Below are 24,693 nucleotides of genomic sequence, written 5' to 3'. Positions count from 1 at the left end.
GTAATTATGTACATATCTCTGTTTTCTCTACTTTTATAATTGCTTACTTCATGTTGTTCAAAATTTATTATACAGTTAAATTTTCTCAACATTGACAACTTTCAAGTAAAGTTCATTCAAAATGCTTGACGTGGTTGTCAAAATAGGTGAAGCATATTTCTATACATTTCCATTAGACTTTTTTCTGAATCTGTCCTGAACTGATAAATTGATCCCAGGTGAATCCTGAGTGTCTTCAAAGTAGGGAAGCATTCGAACCAATTTTTAAACAGCTCAAAGGTACATCTCATGAAAAATCAATACATCTGCTAAATAAAATCAATCAAGGTGAAGGAAAACAGCAATCACCCTGTCCAGATACTAAATTAGTGAAGTTGGAGGATTTTATCTCTAGTGTTCTCTTGTTCTTTATCGTTCTCCTCTGTCATTACTCAGTGATGACAATAAAAATTCTTATCTTGTAGGTTTATTTTCTGGAAAGCCTTTAAAATGGGCAGAACCCTGAATTCAAATCCACCTGCACTTTGGCTGTAACTTTCAAGAGTTTATTCAGACATATGAACAAAATTAAAACAATTTAGTTTCCAGTCAGAACAATAATTGTAGAAATTATTTCTCTGGTTTGAACACAAGGACCGAAGCAGCAATGTTGAGCTGCGAAAGTGTCCTCACAGCGCCATCTGCTGGAGGAAAATACTCACAGCAGATAAATTTCATTTTGACAACGTTTATTGAACACATGACTGATATTGCAAACTCAAAGCTTCACTGCAATAAACAAAACTGATGCAAGTCAGTAAGAGCTTTATTGACAAGTTTTACCAATAATAATAAAACAAAAACTACAATGATGACTTTTCCCTGAAATTCAGAACATCGTCTGATAAAGTATTGAGCTTTTTCACGTTTTAAAGTGTTGCCATATTAGTTTATTTACTCTTTTGCTGAATAAAAAAAGTTATGACTCTGTTTTAGTATAAAGAAAACATTATCAACAACATGTTTTACAGCGCACATATTGCACTAAATTGACTTCCTGGAAATTAAACATATTCATTCTGAGATAATCACAGAACATAAAAAATGTCCAGCTGAATATTCACTAGAAGACTAAAATGAAAAGTTCTGTGTTTATTGTTTCCATTCTTCTTCAGTTAAAGCATTAAAACAGAAGTTTGCTTCTTAAAATGTGAAGCAGTTGTTCACCAAATGTTAAAAGATATATTACTGCACTAAATAAGAAGCACAAAGTTCACCTGGAAGTGTTACACAACGACCTGCCTGACAGGAAACACGTCACTGAAAGGAAAGTGAAAGTATCTTTAACAGAGAAGAACTGAGCTGAGACGCCATTACAGGGTCGGAGATTTGACTTGAAACACAAACGCTTAATCAAAGAAAAGCAAGAAACTTTGTCTTGGTGAGTTCTGGGACTGAGAGATTTCTGTAGAAAATGGCAGAAAATACTGGAAGTTTCCTGAGCTGCCATCTTTGTTCAGAGATTTTCAAAGATCCTGTGTCTCTGAGCTGCAACCACAGCTTCTGTTCAAGCTGCCTGCAGAAGTGCTGGGAACAAACTGGAAACAAGAACTGTCCCATCTGTGAAAGAAGATCTTCAAAGGATTTTCCAATAAACTTCAATCTGCAGGAACCGTTTGATCAAAGTTCAAAGGAGATAAATTTCCTGCAGATAAATCTCATCTTAAAGGAACTGGCTGATTCTGCACGACAGAAAGCTGGATCATCAGAGACAGAAAAAGGAGAAAAGCAGCAGAGTCACACAGTGGTTCCTATAGAAGAAGCAGTCAGTGAGCTGAAGGAGCAGCTGAAATCTGACTTAAAGTCTCTGCAGGACAAGAGGAACAAACACAAACAAGTGGAGAAAACATACGATGATGTGATTCAACACTCCAAGGAGCAGGTGTTGTCCACAGAGAGACAGATCAGAGCAGAGTTCAACAAGCTCCACCAGTTCCTGAGAGAGGAAGAGGAGTCCAGACTGGCAGCTCTGAGGGAGGAAGAGGAGCAGAAGAGGAAGACTATCATGGGAGAGATGAAGAGGATTGAGGAGCAGATCTCCTCTCTGTCAGACAGCATCTCTGCTGTTGAAGAAGAGCTGCAGAAAGACAACGTGTCGTTCCTCAGCAGTTATGAAGCCACTCAGAGCAGAGCCAGAGGTCAGAGGTCACTGCCAGATCCACAGCTGGTCTCAGGAGCTCTGATAGATGTGGCCAAACACCTGGGCAACCTGTCCTTCAGAGTCTGGGAGAAGATGAAGGACAAGGTGAAGTTCAGTCCCATCATTCTGGACCCAAACACTGCTAATGGATGGATCCGTCTGTCTGATGATCTGACCAGTGTGAGACATGGAGACACATGGCAGCAACTTCCTGACAATCCAGAGAGAAACACTAATCACTACAATGTTTTTGGTTCTGAGGGTTTCAGCTCAGGGAAACACAGCTGGGATGTGGAGGTGGGAGATCATCCTGACTGGAGTGTTGGTTTGGTTAAAGAGTCTGTGGACAGGAAGGGAGAGCTTCGAGTTTCACCAGAAAATGGAATCTGGTGTTTATGGCATCATGATAGAGAATACAATGACGTTGATGGTAAAACTCTCACACTGAAGAAGAGTCTCCAGAGGATCAGAGTCCAGCTGGACTATGACATGGGGGACGTGTCCTTCTACGACCCTCAAGACACGACTCTCATCTGCACTCACAGAGACACTTTCACTGAAAAACTCGTCCCGTATTTTACTGTTAGTCCTGCAGGTGATGCTAAAACATCTGATCTCAAAATCTGCCAAAATGATATTTCTTCTTAAAGTTTAAGGTTAAATGTTTCATTTTCTTGAATTACTTTAATCAATGTTTCTATTTGCGATGATCCCAACTTTCTTTTTAAATTCTTTATTAACTTCTTTGATCCTTTTCAAGGTTTTCACACTTTAGTAGAAAACATAAAACATTGTTAGATAATGTTGTTCAAGCTGGAATAAGTGTTTCATCATCAAATTAATTAATTTAAACAAGGATTCTTTGTTTCTGAATCTTTCCAGTTTTTTTAACTGTTCACATTTCCTCCCTGGACTCTTTTTTTGGGAGGGATCGTCTCGAAAAAATAAGAAAACAGTATTAGAACAAGCAAGAAAATTTATTACAGAAAACTATACAAAATAATGTGTTATAGAACAGAGAAGTAGTTTACAGTTTCAGTGTTGGACCACAGCTATGTGTCCTTAATTTTAAAGTGTTGTTAAAGTGTTGCCCCGAACAATAAGATTTAACTCCTTAGGGAGAAATCAACACATTTTAACATATATCAATAAAAAAAAAAAATCTGTTTAAAATAATAAAAACTTAAGAAAGTAAAAGCCTTAACATGTTGACAGAATTTCAAAACAAACATTTCAGAAATAAGACACTAAACTGGTTTATAATGTCAGTTTTGTTTTTAATTGTTGTTCTTAACTTTAGCAGGAAAACTGACAATAAATATTCAGATTCAGTTTCCTCTCTTTTCTCTCTGGTGCTGTTCACTTTGTGCCTTGTGGCTGAAATGTGTTAGAAAAATGATTTCACTCGACTTGATGTGATGATTTGTTTTAGATTCCTCAATGTGAAACGTATTTCATAATAAAAACTGCTCCTGGATACAATCTTTTTTGATTATTTTTAAAAGTTTATTTCTTAAACACATTCATTTGTTTATTTTTCTTTGGCTGTTGAAAAACTTTGTAGTTCACTGATCTTCAAATTACAGTCATAAATTTACAGTAGACTTTTTTTCTGAATCTGTCCTGAACTGATAAATTGATCCCAGGTAAATCCTGAGTTTCTCCAATGTAGGTAAATGTTGTAAGAATTAGATCAACCAGATTTTTTTAAATTGCTCAACGGTACATCTCATGAAAAATTAACTGGTAAGTAGATGGCCAGAAAATAATATGATGTTATATTTCTGACAACGGAAGGAGAAACATTTTCAGGGGGTCAACAGCCAGAGAGAAAGAAGAGGAGGAAGAGGAGTGAAGATGTAGAGGAGTGAGGAGGTAAAACAGAAGAAAAGTCAGAAGAGGTCAAAGACATAATGTCAGTTTTCATCACTCCAACATCATCAGGTAATGATTTGTAACCAGCAATATGCTGATGGAGTTCCTCTCACCATAATCCTTATTCCTTAACACACTGAGAATTTTTTCTCAGGATGAAGATGGAAAATTTATGATCACCAGCCTCATACATATATGATCCATCTGGCTGCCAAGGATACAGCATGTGAAGACATCACAGCAGAGGCTGGATAAGACACTGAAAGATGATTCAATGCATTGAAAGAAGATGAGGAAAACAGGAACATGAGGAGGTGGAAGAAGACAGCAATAAGGGCATGCCCAAGGCAAAGCAAACTAAGCAGCCGCTTAGGGCCCCGGGGCCGCTAGAGGGCCCCTGAAGTGGAACTGATTTTTAGTAATGATTTCTATGTGATTATATTACCAAAAATACATTTCATTATAAAGTTGTGATTTTTTTTTTTACAATAATATATATTTAATAATCAGTGATGTCAGAAACAAGTGTTAAGAAAATAAATTTAAAATATGCTAGTTGTAAAAACTTAACCATATGTTCAATATTAGATCAAATTAATAGTGTTCTAAATAAGAAAATTCGCTCCAAATTATATCCATTGTTTAATCAGCGTAATCTCTTATGTAGGATATTTCTATTGAAACATAATACACTAAGTTGAATTAAAACAACTTAGCTTGTAGTTCTCTATAATTTAATACACATCTAGTCTCTCTGTGGACTGAGCAGGCATTCACAGGGGGTCGTGGGTCTGTGTGTGAGTTTAACCTTTTGACCACTTTGATAAGATTTAACAGCTGGTGTTAAACAATCTGGTCCTGCCAACAGAGTGGAGTTTCTTCTCGGAACAGGGTCATAAAAAACATCTGTCTCCATTCAAAAGAAAATAACACTTCTTTGATCTTAAAAACAGGTTTTTACTGGAACATGGTCAACTAGATTTAAATGAACTTAGCTAAGGACAGCCCCCTAATTTGAATACAGCAGAGAAGGGAAACACGCCCTCTCTTTAAAAGTATAGGACCTGGAACTTTAACTTCAGATCGCTCCAGGGTTACCCGTGATGCTGTCTCCGGGGAACGGTGCGTCGGTGAAATGGTTCCCCGTAAGTTTGTCTTGGTGTGCGGATGTCTGTGGAGTGAGGTAAATATTGAATTGGATGCTGGTTTGTGATTTTATTATGAGTTTTGTCCGTTTCAATAGTTGTTTGTCTAATAAATATTGTTATGATTGTACTTGGAAAGCGTTTGTCTTTGTGGCTCAGCGGATACAAATGACGACATCAAGGAATCCGGGCAGAAGAGAGAATAAAAATGAGTCAAAAGATTTTAATTGTTCTTCTGATTTAAAATTAACACAAGTTACTGAGTAGGTCCTCCCTTATCAGCTGGATCAAATGATGGCTCATTAGAGACCTAAGGAGAACATTGACATGCTAAAAAGATTACTACCACCAGGGAGAGAACTAAAACATGCAGGGTGCCGGCCCTCGAGGACCAACTTTGGGCACCCCTGATGTAGAAATAAAAGCAGAGCTTTCCACATTCTGGATCTCCTCAGGTTCTGAACTGGGTCCACAGAACCACTAGAAGGTTCTGATTAGATGAGATCAAACTAGGAGGAGCTCAACTAATCATTGCTTGTTTAAATGACGAACAGTGAACCTGCCCCTTATTCAAAGACTGAAGTCTCAACATTTTCCACATTTTCACGGAAACAAATATTCAGAAAAGTGAGGTGAGAGCATCAAGTATCAGTTTTTATTGTTTCTCACATTAAATTGAAAGATTTGGTCCACTGACTTCATGTTCTGGTATTTTTATCATCAGAAACCTCCTGCATAAAGTTGTTCTGCTCAATAAGGTTAAAAACTAACTCTTATCCTAAATTGGAATTTATCCTGGTCGAAATAGATAAAGAAGTAAAATGAGATCAGGATGGATCAACATTTAAATAAAGCTGCAACTGAAAACATGTGAGAAAATAAAAAACTGGTTTGTTATATTAAGTTTATTAAAATTAATGGAAGAATAATTTCAGACATTTTTTCTCAGATTTTTTCTCGTAATTTTCTGTTTCACTGGTTCATCTCTTCATATTCATGTTACTAATACAAAATATTCTGTTACTGTTTTGTGATAAATACCCATTATTTACGAACATCACAGCTTCTTATTAATCTGAGGAAGGATAAACAAATAACTTCAATAATTGATGAGAATCATCTGAACAATGTTGAATAAGATACTTAAAAACCACTTGGATGTGGATCTTTAATTAGGCTTTTGATATTATGGTTCAATTTTAACTATGTTTTTATTAAACAGACTTAATTTTAAATTATTTATTTACAGGCAAAATACCTATTGTTTTTATCATAAATTTATTTCATATTTATTTTGGAATATTAAAGTGGATTACATTGTGGGAGAGTAAAATTAATGAAATGTTTAACTTTACAAGAAATCTAAATTAAAAAATAGTCTCTATTTTGTCGCAAGTTCAGAATAAGTAGCTTCATGTTTAGCTGTGAAAAATGTTCCTACAGCACCACCTGCTGGAAATGAACTCAAATGCAGATTTTCTTTTATTTAACACGTGACTTACAGACTAAAGAAACTGAAAGTAATTTCAGGCGTGATTGAACTCATCTGTGAGACGCTGGGTATTAGATCTCTGCTGAAGATTCTTTCAAAGAAACTGCTGAAACTTTTGGTGAGTCTTGCTGTTGAAATATTTCGACTTAAAATGGCAGAGAGAGCTCTTTTTGAAAGTTACCTGAGCTGCCATGTTTGTTCAGAGACTTTTAAAGATCCTGTGTCTCTGAGCTGCAACCACAGCTCCTGTTCAAGCTGCCTGCAGAAATTCTGGGAACAAACTGGAAACAAGAACTGTCCCATCTGTAAAAGAAGATCTTCTAAAGGTAATCCAGTAGTGAATTTTGCTCTTCAGGAAGTTGCTGATTCTTTTGCTATAAGACGTCTGAAGACATTTGGATCATCGGAGACAGAAAAGGGAGAAAAGCAGCTGACGGTCTGCAGTAAACACCAAGAAGTCCCTATACTGTTCTGTAAAGACGAGCAGAGAGCTGTGTGTCCTGTCTGTGAGTTTTCTCTCCACCAGAGTCACAAAGTGGTTCCTATAGAAGAAGCAGTCAGTGAGCTGAAGGAGCAGCTGAAATCTGACTTAAAGTCTCTGCAGGACAAGAGGAACAAACACAAACAAGTGGAGAAAACATACGATGATGTGATTCAACACTCCAAGGAGCAGGTGTTGTCCACAGAGAGACAGATCAGAGCAGAGTTCAACAAGCTCCACCAGTTCCTGAGAGAGGAAGAGGAGTCCAGACTGGCAGCTCTGAGGGAGGAAGAGGAGCAGAAGAGGAAGACTATCATGAGAGAGATGAAGAGGATTGAGGAGCAGATCTCCTCTCTGTCAGACAGCATCTCTGCTGTTGAAGAAGAGCTGAAGAAAGACAATGTGCCGTTCCTCAGCAGCTATGAAGCCACTCAGAGCAGAGCCAGAGGTCAGAGGTCACTGCCAGATCCACAGCTGGTCTCAGGAGCTCTGATAGATGTGGCCAAACACCTGGGCAACCTGTCCTTCAGAGTCTGGGAGAAGATGAAGGACAAGGTGAAGTTCAGTCCCGTCATTCTGGACCCAAACACTGCTTACTATGGTCTGTTTCTGTCTGATGATCTGACCACTGTGAGACGTGGAGACACAAAGCAGCAGCTTCCTGACAATCCAGAGAGAAACACCAACACCGGAACTGTTTTTGGTTCTGAGGGTTTCAGCTCAGGAAAACACAGCTGGGATGTGGAGGTGGGAGATCATCCTCACTGGACTCTGGGTGTAGTTAAAGAGTCAGCTGAGAGGAAGGGTGAGAGACATGCTTCACCAAAATATGGGATCTGGAGTTTATGGCATGGTGATGGAATATACACAAATACTGTCGGGGAGATTTTCCCAGTGAAGAAGAGTCTCCAAAGGATTAACATCCAGTTGGACTATGACATGGGGACGGTTTCCTTTTATGACTCTGAAGACATGACTCACATCTACACTCACAGAGACACTTTCACTGAGAAACTCTTCCCTTATTTTGGTGTTAGAAGGGCAGGAAATGCTAAAACATCTGATATTAAAATCTGTCACAGGAACATTCCTGTCTAATGTTCAGGGATATTATTTAAAAGATAGATATAGTATCAAAAAAGTGTCTATATGTGTCCAAACTAGCTGGTGTTAAAATAATATTCGTGAAAGTGTTAAAAGGTTGACACCAATTTTTTTGTTAAAGCAACACTAGACATTGTTTTATATTCAACAATACTTGGTGTCACATTAACATTACAATGGTGTTGGTGTTAAAATATATTGTTAAAATAACACCAATGTAGTGTCAATCATGCCATGTCCAGGCCGGGAATTAAGCCCAGAACCTTCTTGCTGCAAGGCAACAGACCAACTGCTCCACTAAGCAGCCTATTTGAAGACATTTCGGCAATCATGTTGGATTAAGAATGTGAATCTTTTGTTTTGACCGTAACCTCATGAACAGCTTTCTCGAGGTAACAAACAATTTGTGCAAAGGAATAAAAAAAAAATCCCCACATCATCTTGGAGGCTTTACATTAGCAGTTTGCAATATTAGCTCTTTAAACACAAAGTGGCATGTACTCTGCAGCTGTTATGTGAAGGTGTGGCTTAAGCAGCATCAACCAATTAACACTTGAATTTAACTACACAAATATGTCAGAAGTTACACTGGCAGTGTTACTTTAAAGGTTTGTGGTGTTAAAACAACCATATTTTTTATTTAACACCACACCTAAGATTTTAACACTGCTATTTTGACTGTGTAAAATCAGGTCTATTTATCATTGTTATCCCTTCAGTATGGAAGCCCATTTCTGCCACTCTGTTAAAAAAAAAAATCTCATTATAATAATCTCATTATTTGAGATACTATCTTCCAAACAAACCCTACTGACACCAGTAAGGGACAAGAGTTTATAGAAAATGGATGGATTGATGGATGGATCTTCCATCCATTTGTGTTTAAAGTTAATCATCAAAATGAAATAGAAACAGAAAGACACCTGCAGAAATAAATGTCAAAATGTAAAAATAAATAAATGTAAAAATATGACTTCTTTTGTTCTTAATGGAGTATTCTGTGTTTCAAACACTTATGTTTGCAATCTTGTCTTTGGTCGGTGGTTAGTTTTGAAACCCAGATGTACGTACAATTTAATTAATGAGTTAGAAAAACAAGTAACACTTTATTTGATGGGGTGTGCATAAAACTGACATAACACCCGTCATGAAGATGAAAGAGTTTTCATGAATGTTTACAACAGTTGTCATGAAGTGTCATTATTTACCAAGTAATGCAAGGTTGTCACTTTTAATACACTTTTAATGTAACTTTGCATTAAAAGTGTCATTATTTACTGAATGACACTTCATGACAACAGTCATAAATATTCATGAAAACTCTTACATGTTCATTACAGGTATTATGTCATGCTTATGACGGTGTTTTGTCAGTCTTATGCACACCACGTCAAATAAAGTCTGCTACATAACACATTGATCTGTGGTCTCTTTTAAAAGACACACATCTGTTGCTAAAATGGCTTTTTATTAGTTTTTTAAAATTATTTTTGGACCTTAGATTGTTGTGCTAGTTTAAGTTTATTGTGAAGAACTTTGTGTTTTTTAGGTTTTCAAAGGTGAAGTATGAAGTTTTACTTAAGATTCATTTGCAAAAAAAAAACTAATAACAGAATCAAACTTTGAAGGTAATTTTTACTATTTTTCTTTTTGTTTGGGACTGAACTTCACCTTGTCCCTCATCTTCTCCCAGACTCTGAAGGACAGGTTGCCCAGGTGTTTGGCCACATCTATCAGATCTTGATTTCAAAATTGTATTATTAATCTTCTTATTTAACCAACTATATATTTTATATCTTTTGCAAACTTGTAGCAGTTGTACAAGCATGTATTTTTTTATGCATGTCTACAAGTTTATTTGTTTAGTTAAAATATCCTTATTTTAGGTGCACATTTGGTTGATATAGTTCATTAGATTTTATCCAGTTTAGTTCATTAAAGTTTCGGGGCAATTTAATTGAAAGAGTTTTGAGGTTTTTTTTACTCAAATCTACATCACAGACTTTGCTGACTTTTTTGAAGTTTACCGTATTTTACCACATGATGGCGACAGAGATTTTTTTTTTCAAACATTGCGTATTTACCGAGTTTCTTAATTTTTCTTGAGGTTTTTATAATTGCATCAGCAAAACAGTTTCATCAACACTCAGCTGTACAACAAATCAGGATATATGTTACCTACTGTACTTTATGATATGATGAAGATCCATTTTTCTTTTTGACTTTTGCAAACAATATAATATATATTTTGTTGCTTACCCTGGTGAAAAGATACATATATTAAGTATCTTAAATTTTAGTATACTTGAGCAGACTTTAAGTCAGACTAATCATGAGTATACTTCAAGTTCACTTAGGTAAAGATAATTTTATTTATATAGCACATTTTCAGCAATAAGGCAATACAAAGCGCTTTACATGAATTAAAAGGAAATACAAACAAAATAAAAAACCAAAGGAAAAAGCAAAAGAATAAAAAGCTAATAATGTTGTTCAAAAATAAATAAACTAGATGCTCCTTTTCAGGGCTGCTAGATAATTATACGGAAGTTGATTTAGGATTAGCTAACAAAGTGTGACATTTTGGAACAACTAATTTTGTGCTTAGTGTATTTTAATAGTATTTAAATTGTATTAAAGCTCAATTTAAAGTGTACTAAGTGTACTTTCACACAGTTTTTTGGAACAACGAAAATTATACTTAGCATACCTTAAGTATATTTTATGTAATATAAACGTACATTATTTTTGAGTGTACTATTTTTGTGATTGAATTACATTTAAAATATATTTAGATTGTATTTTTTAAAAATCAGAAATTTGCTTCTTAAAATCTGAAGCAGTTGTTCACAAAATGTTCAAAGAAATTTTATTGCACTAAAGGAGAAGCTCAAAGTTCACCTGGAAGTGGTTACACAACGACCTGCCTAACTGGAAACACGTCACTGAGAGGAAAGTGAAAGTATTTTTAACATAGAGGAACTGAGCTGACACGCTACTACAAGGTCGGAGAATTGACGGAAACACAAAGATTTAATATTTGACTTGGTGAGTTCTGGGACTGAGAGATTTCAGTAGAAAATGGCAGAAAATACTGCAGTACTTGAAAGTTTCCTGAGCTGCCATGTTTGTTCAGAGACTTTCAGAGATCCTGTGTCTCTGAGCTGCAACCACAGCTTCTGTTCAAGCTGCCTGCAGAAATTCTGGGAACAAACTGGAAACAAGAACTGTCCCATCTGTAAAAGAAGATCTTCAAGGGATGATCCATCCATTGATTTCTCCTTCAAAGAACTCGCTGATTCATTTACTGAGAAGCAGAATGGAGCTTCAAGTGAGATGGAAAAAGAGAAGAAGAAAGAAAAGGAGGCAGTGTGTGAGAAACACTCTGAGGTTCCTTATTGGTTCTGTAAAGATGAGCAGAGAGCTGTGTGTCCTGTCTGTGAGTTTTCTCTCCACCAGAGTCACAAAGTGGTTCCTATAGAAGAAGCAGTCAGTGAGCTGAAGGAGCAGCTGAAATCTGACTTAAAGTCTCTGCAGGACAAGAGGAACAAACACAAACAAGTGGAGAAAACATACGATGATGTGATTCAACACTCCAAGGAGCAGGTGTTGTCCACAGAGAGACAGATCAGAGCAGAGTTCAACAAGCTCCACCAGTTCCTGAGAGAGGAAGAGGAGTCCAGACTGGCAGCTCTGAGGGAGGAAGAGGAGCAGAAGAGGAAGACTATCTTGGGAGAAATGAAGAGGACTGAGGAGCAGATCTCCTCTCTGTCAGACAGCATCTCTGCTGTTGAAGAAGAGCTGCAGAAAGACAACGCGTCGTTCCTCAGCAGTTATGAAGCCACTCAGAGCAGAGCCAGAGGTCAGAGGTCACTGCCAGATCCACAGCTGGTCTCAGGAGCTCTGATAGATGTGGCCAAACACCTGGGCAACCTGTCCTTCAGAGTCTGGGAGAAGATGAAGGACAAGGTGAAGTTCAGTCCCGTTATTCTGGACCCAAACACTGCTAATGGATGGATCCATCTGTCTGATGATCTGACCAGTGTGAGACGTGGAGACACAGAGCAGCAGCTTCCTGATAATCCAGAGAGAAACACCAGGCACTGCAACGTTTTTGGTTCTGAGGGCTTCAAGTCAGGGAAACACATCTGGGAGGTTGAGGTGGGAGATTATCCTCACTGGACTGTGGGTTTGGTTAAAGAGTCTGTTGACAGGAAGGGAGAGTTCAAGGATGCAGTTTCATATGGAATCTGGTGTTTATCTTATTTTGAAGGAAAATACAGTAACGGTGGTAAGATTCTCAGAGTGAAGAAGAATCTGCAGAGGATCAGAGTCCAGCTGGACTATGACATGGGGGACGTGTCCTTCTACGACTCTGAAGACATGACTCTCATCTGCACTAAAAGACACATGTTCACCGAGAAACTCTTCCCTTATTTTAATGTTGGAAAAACGGCTGATACCAAAATGTGTAACCTCAAAATTTGTCAGATTAAAATTTTGGTTGAAGTCTAAACTTGCACTTTTCAGTTTTCTGAAGTACTTTGCATTTTCAGTTCAATGTTTTTTATTTGTAGTCAGACCAACTTTCTATTTTAAATCCTTGATAAACAAACTTAATAATTTTAATGTTTGTTTTTTTTTTAAATTAATTATAGAAATTGATCATTTCCTACATTGTGGGTCAATTTTAAAAAGTCTGTTACTTTAAAATAAAACAGCAGAAAAAGGATTCTATTATGAATATTTCCACTTTAGTGGAGTTTTCCCATGGAAATACAAAATATAGGAAATTGTTAGGACAATATCAAACTTGTATGTATAATTAAAGCTCTTTGTGGATGAGGAAAAATCTGTAATAATTTAAGACTTGAGCACCTAAGTTTTCTTTTCAAAGATCATTCATGATGTTAGTAATAAAATATGTTTTCCAAAGACCAATTCAACTAAACAATTAAAAGCCCAGAATAGTGATTTTCATTTTTTTTTTTTACCAGAACTGTTTGTTTTCTGTTAGTCAAAGGCTGATTGTGTTAAATAGAAAGAGAACGGTGAAGGAATATTAAAAATGAGTCAGAGGTAAAGAGATGATATGATAAACAACGATTTTATTACAGATCAATAAAAAAAAAAATCTCCAGTAGTTTAAATCACTGATGTGACCGACTAAAAAAATAACTAAAAGAAATAAAAAACATAAACTATTGATCTCTGAAGAATTTTTATCCATGAAAATATTATCATTCATATGTTTTTAAACAGTTTTTAATAGTTACCGAGTCATAAATACAGTTTAATATGAGCCAAAATGATGAAATGAGAAAATGCCATGTTTGTTCAGAGACTTTCAGAGATCCTGTGTCTCTGAGCTGCAACCACAGCTTCTGTTCAAGATGCCTGGAGGAATTCTGGGAACAAACTGGAAACAAGAACTGTCCCATCTGTAAAAGAAGATCTTCAAAGGAATTTCCAATAGTAAACTTTACTCTGAAGGAACTGGCTGATTCTTTTACTGGAAGACATAAATCTGGATCATCTGATAGAGAAAAAGGAGAAAAGCAGCTGATGATCTGCAAGTGGAGAAAACATACGATGATGTGATTCAACACTCCAAGGAGCAGGTGTTGTCCACAGAGAGACAGATCAGAGCAGAGTTCAACAAGCTCCACCAGTTCCTGAGAGAGGAAGAGGAGTCCAGACTGGCAGCTCTGAGGGAGGAAGAGGAGCAGAAGAGGAAGACTATCATGGGAGAGATGAAGAGGATTGAGGAGCAGATCTCCTCTCTGTCAGACAGCATCTCTGCTGTTGAAGAAGAGCTGCAGAAAGACAACGTGTTGTTCCTCAGCAGTTATGAAGCCACTCAGAGCAGAGCCAGAGGTCAGAGGTCACTGCCAGATCCACAGCTGGTCTCAGGAGCTCTGATAGATGTGGCCAAACACCTGGGCAACCTGTCCTTCAGAGTCTGGGAGAAGATGAAGGACAAGGTGAAGTTCAGTACCATCATTCTGGACCCAAACACTGCAAATGGATGGATCCATCTGTCTGATGATCTGACCAGTGTGAGATATGGAGACACATGGCAGCAGCTTCCTGACAATCCAGAGAGAAACACTAAATACTCCAACGTTTTTGGTTCTGAGGGCTTCAGCTCAGGAAAACACATCTGGGATGTGGAGATGGGAGATCATCCTCGCTGGAGTGTTGGTTTGGTTAAAGAGTCTGTTGACAGGAAGGGAGAAAGACGTGCTTCACCAAAATGTGGAATCTGGTGTTTATGGCATCGTGATTTAAAATACACTAATGGTGCTAGTAAAACTCTCACACTGAATAAGAGTCTCCAGAGGATCAGAGTCCAGCTGGACTATGACATGGGGACGGTGTCCTTCTACGACTCTGAAGACATGACTCTCATCTGCACTCACAGAGACACTTTCACTGAGAAACTTTTCCCTTATTTTACCGTTTATTCTGCAGGTGATGCTAAAACATCTGAGATCAAAATATGTGAAACTAAGATTTCTGTTTAAAGAAAGCTCAAAGTTTTGTTTTTATTATTACGGAATTACTCTGAATGAAATTCTGGGACCTTGTAAAATATAAAACTTTACATTTCGTGTTTAAAGTATTAAGCCATCAACTTCCACACAATATTTAAAAATGTGTGACAGGGGTTATAATTTAAGAGGAAAAAGAACATTTACAAAACGGAAATTTACATACTGTTTCAAGCTTTCACCAAACTTAGTCCCGGAGGTGCAAAATGTAAAAAAAAAATAATTAGTTTATAAATTATTAGTTTACTTGTCAAATCTAATTGTATTTAATAAATACCTTCTCCAAGATCCTAAAGCAAGTTTAAATCTGTTGCACGACATTTTAAACAGGAGCACATTTACAAGAAGTAAAATCTGTGATGCTAACAAATGAAATGAATAATTTCAGCTTTGGATGTTTTCTTTCTGCACTCTGGTACCTTTTATAATAAAACTGAAATATTCTAATTGATTTGTTGTTTTGTGCTTTTACACCATTTTTAATTTGTATTTTAAACATTTTAAGATCCTGTATTTTTATGTAACCAAAAACACAAAATTAAAACAATTATAAATGCTGAATAAGATACTTTTCCCTCGTTATAAAAATCTGCCATTGGAATATAGACTTAAAACCAGATCTTTCTGAAAAGCTGCTTGTAAATTAGTTTTGTTTTATTTAAAGTGCACTGGAAACTCCAAAAAAATTAACAAGATGTTATGTTCAGCTGGTGATTGTAAAGCACCATCAGTCCGTTTATTTATGAAGCACATTTCCAACAACCTCAGCTGAACAAAGTGCTTCACAATAATTACAACTTTACAGACAGTTATATAATAAATTAAGAAGCAAAATTAAGCTTTAAAAAAATATATATGAATGAACTTGACAGTAAAATACCAATAAAATAATAATGTAAATAAAAATGAAGGTGTAGTTAATTTCAGTTCCAGCAATTTCCCGATAACTCAACTTAATTAAGTATTAATCTTTTTCTGTTTTTTAATTGGTGTTGAAATTATCTCAGTTTTTCTGCCAAATTATATAAAACAAAACCAGAAGAAGATGAAAGAAATAATCAAAATACAAACACTGATGAAACACTCCAGAACTGACACTGAATGGACTTTACAACTTCTGCTGGATGATTCACTCCTTTCTTGTCTCGTGTTTTTTTTCCTGTGAATCTTGTTTTATTTGCCTAAGCGATTTAGTGAATGGTTCCCCAAGGCGCCTGGCTGCTTGTCTGATTACACATTCATCTGATGAGAAAAACCTTCGACTGTGTGCATGTCACGCTTTTCTTTTTGACTTATTACTCTCAGTTTAGTTATGTGGACTGCAAACAGGTTAGTCTGACAGTTCCAGCTTAAGCAATGTTTGTCCAGCTGAAAATCATTCGAATAGTCAAAGTTCAGAATGCGGCTGTTGCCACCCCAACAGGAAAACCTGAAGACGAACTCAGTGACCTGCTTCACCTGAACCGAACATTAAATCCCTTCCACCAGATATTCTGAGGTATTGAAAGTAATGAAATTGTTAAATTTAGTTTACTTCTTGAGTAAATAGTAAAAAAAGAGGGACCTTTTGAAAATTTGCTACTTGCTAGAAAAACTCAGAAATTTTTAGATAAATTTTGAGTTTTTGTAGAAAAAAAAAATAAATCAACTTTTCAAACTCAGAATGATCTTTTTTTTGTTACTGATTTGGCAAAAATGTACACTTCCTTTTTTTTCTGTCTACAATGGCTCTAATACGCCGTCATAGTTCCGTCATAGTTTTTGTGGAACCATTGTCATAAAACTACTCAATCTGGCCAAAAATGGGTATAAAACTTTTTGAAACTGATCAGCAGATGGCAGCAGAGAGTCTCCCAGAGCTTTTTGCACTAATAAGCCTTAAACTAAGTCAGGTGTTGTCCAAAGTGAGGCCAAGGGGCCATTTGTGGTCCATGTACTGATCTTGTGTGGCCCCTGAATGATACAAATTTGTCCCACATTTGGAAGTTTTTTGAAGCGACTCATTTTCCAGACACCAAAAAACATTAATTTACAGTTGGTTCAGGTTTTTTTAAAATCATTTTGTGATGTTTTTAGAAACAGTTGAGACCCAAATAGAAGCACAAAAATGTGCAAAATGTGAATTTTGCAGAATAGGTCCCCTTTAAGGTACTCAATATTACTACAGCTGCATCCCTAATGATAAATTTGTTTCTGCTTTCATAATGTTGATTGAAGTGAAGAGTTAATGGTAAATAATGGTATCTGTGATACAACCACAGGGTATAAAAATTATTTGGCTTTACAAAGCCACCACTGGCAGTTCCACCGGCTCAAGCGAGCGGAGAATCATTTTGTTGTTTTCATAAATCAAAAGATCCTTTTGGGTTTCCTGCTACCTGTTTGTTTGCTGTCAAATGGATTCAGGCAAACCTTCCTCATGTTTTATTAGCAAACACATCCACCGGAGTTGGTATCTGACTCCTCAGATTCACATCATCATGAATGTCCAGAAGGGTTTTCTTTTGATTTATGTGGCATTAATGAGTCTTTTCCTTCTGCTGAACACCTGCTAGCCTTCTTCCTACATACAGTAAAGATATTAAATATGTAACACTGAATGTAGAAAAACTTAGGAAATTATTTCTTGTGGTTTTAGTTTTAAATCTTAAAACTTGGAAACAGTGAAAAATATTTATAGAAATGTTTGTAATCAATGTCATTTGTCGACAGACTTTTCTTGGAGATAAGTTTGAGAAAATATACAGGAAGTGCTCCACTGTTTTGATTTTGATTATGCTTTAAAAAGTGATGATAAAGTAAACTTGTGCTGTTTTCGGCTTACACTATTTTAGTCTTGTCTTATTCTTTTATTCTATTTTTCATCTTGTTTTGCTTTTGCTTGTTTTTTCCAGCATTGTTTTTTCTCCTTTTTTGTCTAATGTGTGGAAAGGTTAAAATGACTGAAATAAATACATGAATACATGAGTAAATAAATAAATAAATAGATAGTTTGATTTGCATTGATGTTAAGTCATTTTATTTTCTTTCATTTATGTTTTAAAGTCTTCATAGTAAAATACTTAATTTTCACATTTTGGTCATAGGATTACCTGACATTCTTATCTCCACCCACTGAAACCAGTTTACTGTTTAAGCGTAAGAGAAAAATGTTGTTTATCGGGTTTACAGTGGAGTGAGAATGAAATGCTCTCTGGCTTCAACAACTACCAAACTACACACCTTTTTCATTCAGAGCCTCTTAGCAAATTCTTTTTACTTCTTTTTCTCTATTCTCATTCAATAAAACGGTTAAAGAAAATAGCAGCTTTAATTACAGGGAGAAAAACACAGGAACAAAAGAGGTGGAAAATATTTATCTGTGTCACCAGGGCTTGTCTGACTGGTAAGACGCCTCTGAGTTGTCAGACAGAATGACAGGAATGATCCTCGCTGCTGAACAGAGCTGAAACGCCTCCACAACATGGTGGATCGCTGTTGAAAAGGACGCTGGACTGGAGTCAGAGCGGCGAAGAAACGTTTAATTGGTGAGTCCACATACTGCTGCTTTGAGACAATAGACAAGAAGATTTTTTTTATTTGCTTCAAGATCCGTTGTCTTTAAAAACAAGAAGATCATCTAAAGGATGAGCTAATAGTGTAGAGGGTGATTTTTTATAATGAAGGAACTGACCGACTCTTTATCTGGAAGACAGAAAACTTCATCTGAGAGAAAAAAACAAGTCAAAATGGGGCTGTGCAGTAAACATCCAGAGGTTCCTCATTTATTCTGTGAAGACGAGCAGAGAGCTGTGTGTCCTGTCTGCGAGTTTTCTCTCCACCAGAACCACAAAGTGGTTCCTATGGAACAAGCGGTCGGTGAGCTGAAGAGGCAGCTGAAATCTGACTTAAAGTCTCTGCAGGACAAGAAGGAGATTTACAAACAAATGGAGAAAACATACGATGAAATGACCGGACACATCACAGATCAGGTGTCGTCTTCAGAGAGACAGATCAGAGCAGAGTTCAACAAGCTCCACCAGTTCCTGAAAGAGGAAGAGGAGTCCAGACTGGCAGCACTGTGGGAGGAAGAGGAGCAGAAGAAGAAGACGATAAAAAAGAAAATAAAGAAGATTGAGGAGCAGATCTCCTCTCTGTCAGACAGCATCTCTGCTGGTAAAGAAGAGCTGCAGAAAGACAACCTGTCATTCCTGAGGGGTTACGAAGCTGCACTGAGCAGAGCCAGAGGTCAGAGGTCACTGCCAGATCCACAACTGGTCTCAGGAGCTCTGATAGATGTGGCCAAACACCTGGGCAATCTGTCCTTCAGAGTCTGGGAGAAGATGAAGGACCAGGTCCACTTCAGTCCCGTCATTCTGGACCCAAACACGGCCAGCCGATGGCTGTCGCTGTCTGATGATCTGACCAGCGTGAGACGCTGCGAAACAAAGGAGAAACTTCCTGACAACCCAGAGAGAAACATTAACTATACCAATGTTTTTGGTTCTGAGGCCTTCGGCTCAGGGAAACACAGCTGGGAAGTGGAAGTTGGAGATCATCCTCGCTGGAACATCGGTTTGGTCAAAGAGTCTGTGGACAGGAAGGGAGAGACCGACGCTTTGCCCAAATATGGAATCTGGTGTTTAGTCCACAGTGATGGAAAATACACAGATGGCGAAGCCAATGTCGTCACAATGAAGCAGAGTCTGAGGAAAATTAAAGTCCAGCTGAACTATGACAGAGGGGAAGTGTCCTTCTACGACTCCGAAGACATGAGTCACATCCACACCCTCAGAGACTCTTTCACTGAGAAACTCCTGCCTTATTTCTGTGTTGGAAAAACTGGAGAAGTGGAACCGACAAGTATCAAAGTCTGTAAAACTGAGATTAATTTTTAAGCATCACATAAACCGAGCGTAATGTTTGAAAATAAATGTTTTTGTTCTATTCTGAGAAGAAAACAAGACACTTTGACATCAGTTATAATGTTGAATATTATAGCAGATTCCTTCAGACTTCTAAAACCAGACATGGTTTACCCAGAGGATCCATTCATTTATGTTGATGTTGTATGTGAACATTCCAGTGTGGAGACAGAAACATTGTTTTATTTCCTGTTTTTATTTCTGCTGTACTTATTAACCCTTGAATCACAAACTAATGGAAATAACTTGGAATAATAGACGTTAATGTGCATGTGTGTGGTCTTAAAAATGTTTACTACATTTATAATTTACAGTCATAAGATGGCAGCTGGCCTACACAAACACTGTCTTGAAGTTTGTAAAATAATCAATACAGGATTTATTTTGTAGCTTTTTATTTTTCACTAGCTTGATGCTTAGAGAATGTTGGACCTTTTTACCCGTGGCTTCAATATTACAGAACAATTTGGCATTAAATATTAGACATGCTTCTTTTCTTGCTGTTTTTAAGTCTATTTCTTAAAAACATTATTTTCAGTGGCTTTTGGTACAATATGAGTTGCTTCTGTTTTTATTTTAAACAATTTTTGCTGAAATTTTATTATGTTTTTGGTGTTTTCGTTTTTACATTTTATTATTATTTGTTTCTTGATTTCTTGATCTGTTTTAGTACTGTACAGCATGTTGGTTAATATGTTGCTTTTAAATGTAATTTATGAATAAAAGGGATTTGGATTGGTCTATGAAGCTACTTGATTTTATAAACTTATTCTTCAGACTTTAGGAGTTAAAAGACAGATTAAAAACTCTGATAGCATACCGACAAACAGCATACCAGCATGATTGCAAGATTACAAAAAACAGTTAAAATAATGTATTGCTAAGTTAGTGGAGAGGTTATGAGCAGTCAGTAACTTACCTCAAATAAGAGATTCAGTGACATTGTTTTAAAAAGCTGTTGGGAATCAGTGACATTCCAAAAAAACTAAAAAAGTTGAAAAGATATTGGCACAACTCAGAAATGCTGAAGAAATTACAAATATTTAATTCATGTCCTGAATGTGGTCAACAAGGGGCAAAAATAGTTTTTCCTCCACATCTGGACAAAGACGTAAGGCTGTAAAACTTTTCTCAGATGTCGTCAGATGAAAGTAAAATTGAACTTTGAGCCATAATTCAGCTGGACAAGAGTTTTGTTGAAGTAGATAAAAAATCCAAATACAAATCTGATGAACTTTGACGTAAAACTTTCTGTTGTTTGCTTGAAAACTGAAGATGAAAAGATATTTCAACAAAAGAATGAAGAAACGTTACTCAATGTCTAAGAAAAGTCGACATGAGTCACCTGAAGAGGGCTGTGGACGTCAGATGTTTTCACAATCTGATTAATTTGGAAAACTTACTATGTCAGCAAATTTTTCCAAGTGAAGAAGTGGGATGTTGATCGTTTTCATTAGTTTAATACTGAGCACGGAAATTAAAGACAGTTGTTCCAGCTGTCAATCAACCTTTGAATGCTTTGCTAAATGTGTTAATGACAGAGAAACAATTCACCACCACTGGAAAACCTTTTATCCACCAACATTAATGACCTTGCTAACTAGCCATAGCATTTATGAAAAGCCCTGCTAGCTGCAGAGTAGCATATAGTAAATGGAGAGTGAGAGGGGGAGATGAGCAGCGCCACATGCAGAGTGATTGACAGCTTCTGATTATCTGTTTCATACCATACTGTCACGGCATAGTGACAGTTTCAACAAATATTCAAAATAAATAAATATATATATTTTATTAAAGTTAAATACTGCAGCTTTGAAGCCCATGTTGAATGAATGTAAACTTCAGAAAGAAGGTGGATGTGGTTATGTTTTACAGTTTCTCGATATATTATTGAAGCCTGGCAGTTCTTGACTCAGCATTTAACCTGATGGCTCGCAAAGATGGGAACGTTCACAATGAAAGTAAAGCAGAACAGGTTTCTTTAAACGGCTCAAGGAACAAAATGCTGTCTGTCCTGTTTGTGGTGAGCTGAAACAAACTCTTTGTCTGTAGAATGTTTGTTAAATTTAGCACAAACTTTAATATTCTAAACCCCTAAATGTCTTTATGTAAAAAATAACAGAAGAAATGCTAAAAATGTAAAAATTGTATTTATTTGTACTGTTTTCAGCTTTCAGAGTACAAGGAACTTTAACGAACAAGAGAAACAATTACACAACACAACTTGTCTGACTAGTGACACGTCACTGAAGTAAAAGCAATGCAACCGTTTCTTTCCACAGACAGACCCGATCCACCACCACAGGAACATCAGCGCTACACGACCTCAACATTCGCAGGATATCACACTCCAGACGAATCTGTGAGTCCTTTTTCCTGAAGACAACAGAAGATGGCTGAGTCGGCTGTTTTTCAAAGTTTTTTGAGCTGCCCCGTTTGTGCTGGAACGCTGAAAGATCCCGTGTCTCTGAGCTGTAGCCACAACTTCTGCGCCAGCTGTCTGCAGAAATTCTGGCAAGAATCTGGGAGCAAAAACTGCCCCGTTTGTAGAAGAAGATCCTCAAAAGAAAGCCTCTCTGTGAACTACACTCTGAAGGGACTCGCCGACTCTTTTGCTGGAAGACAAGCGCCTGAACCATCCCCGTGGCTCCAACCAGAGCAGAAGCTAATAGTGGTGTGTAGCATTCATCCAGACGATCCAAAATACTTCTGTAAAGATGAGCAGAGAGCTGTGTGTCACATGTGTGAGTTCACTCTCCACCAAAACCACAAAGTGGTTCCAATAGACCAGGCGATCAACGAGCTGAAGGTGCTGCTCAGGTCTGATTTAAAGTCTCTGCAGGACAAGAGGAACTGGAACATGCAAGCAGAGAAAGCCTACAGCGAAATGGCAGAACACCTAAAAATCCAGGTGTTGACAACTGAGAGTCAGATCAGGGCAGAGTTCAGCAAGCTCCACCAGTTCCTGAAAGAGGAAGAGGAGTCCAGACTGGCAGATCTGAGGAAGGAAGAGGAGCAGAAGGGAACTACTATCAACAGATTTCTCAGCAGGATTCAGGAGCAGATCTCCTTGCTGACAGACAGTATCTACGCGATTGAAGAAGATCTCCGCAAAACTGTCTTGCCGTTCCTCAGCACCTATAAAGCTACTCAGATCAAAGCCAGAAGTCAGAGGTCACTGCCAGATCCACAGGTGATTCCCGGCGCGCTGATAGATGTGGCCAAACACCTGGGCAACCTGTCCTTCAGAGTCTGGGAGAAGATGAAGGGGAAGGCCCTGTTCAGTCCCGTCATCCTGGATCCAAACACCGCTCACCCCAGTCTGTATCTGTCCGATGATCTGACCGGTGTTAAATGTGGAGAAACATGGCAGCAGCTTCCTGACAACCCAGAGAGAAACATCAAGTACGCCAACGTTTTCGGTTCTGAGGGCTACAGCTCAGGGAAGCACAGCTGGGAGGTAATGGTGGGAGATCATCCTGACTGGATTATTGGTTTGGTTAAAGAGTCCTTCGACCGAAAGAGAGAGACATTTGCTTCAGCTAAGTTTGGAGTTTTTGTTCTGGTGCATCGCGGTGGAAAATACTCCAACGGTGCGGGCAAGGCGGTGACAGTCAGGAGGAATCTGCAGAGGATCAGAATCCATCTGGACTACGATGGGGGAGAGGTGTCCTTCTACAACTGTGAGGATCGGAGTCTCGTCTGCAGTCACAGAGACACCTTCACTGAGAAACTCTTCCCGTACTTCTGCATCGGAAAGGCCGGCGAGGTTAAAACATCTCATGTTAAAGTCTGTAAAACGTCTCCCTGAGTAATAAAACCAGAGTATGACAAGTATCAGTAAGCAGAAAATATCTGTGGATACTACATGCAAATGTACAATACGACAACAAAATGTAAAAAATTAAGTAAAAACATAAAAATAAAATGTTAAAAATGAAATGGGGAAATGCTGGTAGACTTTTTAAAATGCTTTTCCAATTATCTAAAATTCCTGAACTTTTACTGGTAACTATTATATAAAAAATAACTTTCACTTCTTAATATGAAACATTTATTTTGTTTTGCTTATGTATTAGTTTGTTGTGTTGGGTTGATGCTATTCTTCATTTTAATGTCATAATGAGATTTTCAAAGCGTGATGAAATTCTTTGCATTGCTTTGTTTAATACTTGTACAGATTATTTTTGCTGAAGAGGATTCAGGGATTCAGATGTTTTATTTTATTTTAATGTCAGACCTCCAGGCTTAATACTATGGTGTTTATTATGGGGATTATTGGGATTTGTATGTATCTCCTGTTTTATTTGATCTTATTAAAGGTTTAGAGTCTCCTTATCTGTGTAGGATAATGTTATGTAGATTTTTTCACTGATAATGATATTATTGCTCTTAAACTAAGGAAGTAAATCAAATTTTTTCTCATGGATTTATTCAGTTTCTTGTGGATTTATTCAGTTAAAGTTTATTTAACAAGACATTTACCATAAATGGCTAAAAAAAATTAAACCAGATGGGTGCAAACTAGTAATTTTTCAATTTCAGTGTTGCTTTTGATCTCTAAAGATGAAACCTGAAGTAACTTTATACTCATATTTGCACCAATTCTACTGTTGAATGTGTTATTTCTTACTGAAAATGTACATAAAGAAAATAACTGCATTCCATTGATATAATGGACTTTATATAACATTAGATATTACAGCAACTAAATGGAAGTAATTTGTTTTTATTGTTTGGTCTCCTTTTACACTTTTTATGATACTATTTTGACTCGATCTTAAATGATCCAGGTTCTAAATATTTTGGCAATGTTTACGACCCCTGTAGGGGATTGTAGACACTACTTTTTGAATCATGGTGAATTGAGTATCTGAGGTTTTTAACTCAATGAAAGCACAAAATAAGAAAAAAAATCTATTTTTTGTTAGTTTGTTGTGTCTGAATATCAGGGTTGAC

At 37.1% G+C, this 24,693-nt stretch overlaps 4 protein-coding genes and 1 pseudogene across 4 annotated transcripts; all 5 read left to right on the top strand.

Moving 5' to 3' along the window:
- Positions 1-1,315: 1,315 nt before the first annotated feature.
- Positions 1,316-3,661, top strand: LOC145552856 (nuclear factor 7, brain-like). Its single transcript, XM_081610898.1, has one exon. The coding sequence runs from the start codon at positions 1,454-1,456 to the stop codon at positions 2,825-2,827; it is 1,374 nt and encodes a 457-aa protein (XP_081467024.1). The 5' UTR covers positions 1,316-1,453; the 3' UTR covers positions 2,828-3,661.
- A 3,043-nt stretch (positions 3,662-6,704) lies between these two features.
- LOC145552855 (nuclear factor 7, brain-like) lies at positions 6,705-9,249 on the top strand. The gene has a single exon (XM_081610897.1). The coding sequence runs from the start codon at positions 6,843-6,845 to the stop codon at positions 8,268-8,270; it is 1,428 nt and encodes a 475-aa protein (XP_081467023.1). The 5' UTR covers positions 6,705-6,842; the 3' UTR covers positions 8,271-9,249.
- A 1,965-nt stretch (positions 9,250-11,214) lies between these two features.
- On the top strand, positions 11,215-14,976 carry LOC145552956 (uncharacterized; annotated as a pseudogene).
- Positions 14,977-18,053: 3,077 nt separating this feature from the next.
- LOC103469843 (nuclear factor 7, brain-like) lies at positions 18,054-24,396 on the top strand. Its single transcript, XM_008417803.2, has 2 exons — positions 18,054-18,357; positions 22,017-24,396. The coding sequence occupies exon 2, from the start codon at positions 22,127-22,129 to the stop codon at positions 23,543-23,545; it is 1,419 nt and encodes a 472-aa protein (XP_008416025.1). The 5' UTR covers positions 18,054-18,357; positions 22,017-22,126; the 3' UTR covers positions 23,546-24,396.
- On the top strand, positions 18,354-20,481 carry LOC103469844 (nuclear factor 7, brain-like). The gene has a single exon (XM_008417804.2). The coding sequence runs from the start codon at positions 18,490-18,492 to the stop codon at positions 19,705-19,707; it is 1,218 nt and encodes a 405-aa protein (XP_008416026.2). The 5' UTR covers positions 18,354-18,489; the 3' UTR covers positions 19,708-20,481.
- Positions 24,397-24,693: the final 297 nt, after the last annotated feature.

The sequence above is a fragment of the Poecilia reticulata genome, chromosome 9 (genome assembly GCF_904066995.2).
Source record: "Poecilia reticulata chromosome 9, P_reticulata-male-v2, whole genome shotgun sequence".
NCBI classification, from domain to species: domain Eukaryota; kingdom Metazoa; phylum Chordata; class Actinopteri; order Cyprinodontiformes; family Poeciliidae; genus Poecilia; species Poecilia reticulata.
The sequence above is the reverse complement of the archived record's forward strand: the minus strand, read 5'-3'. Positions and strand labels throughout refer to the sequence as shown.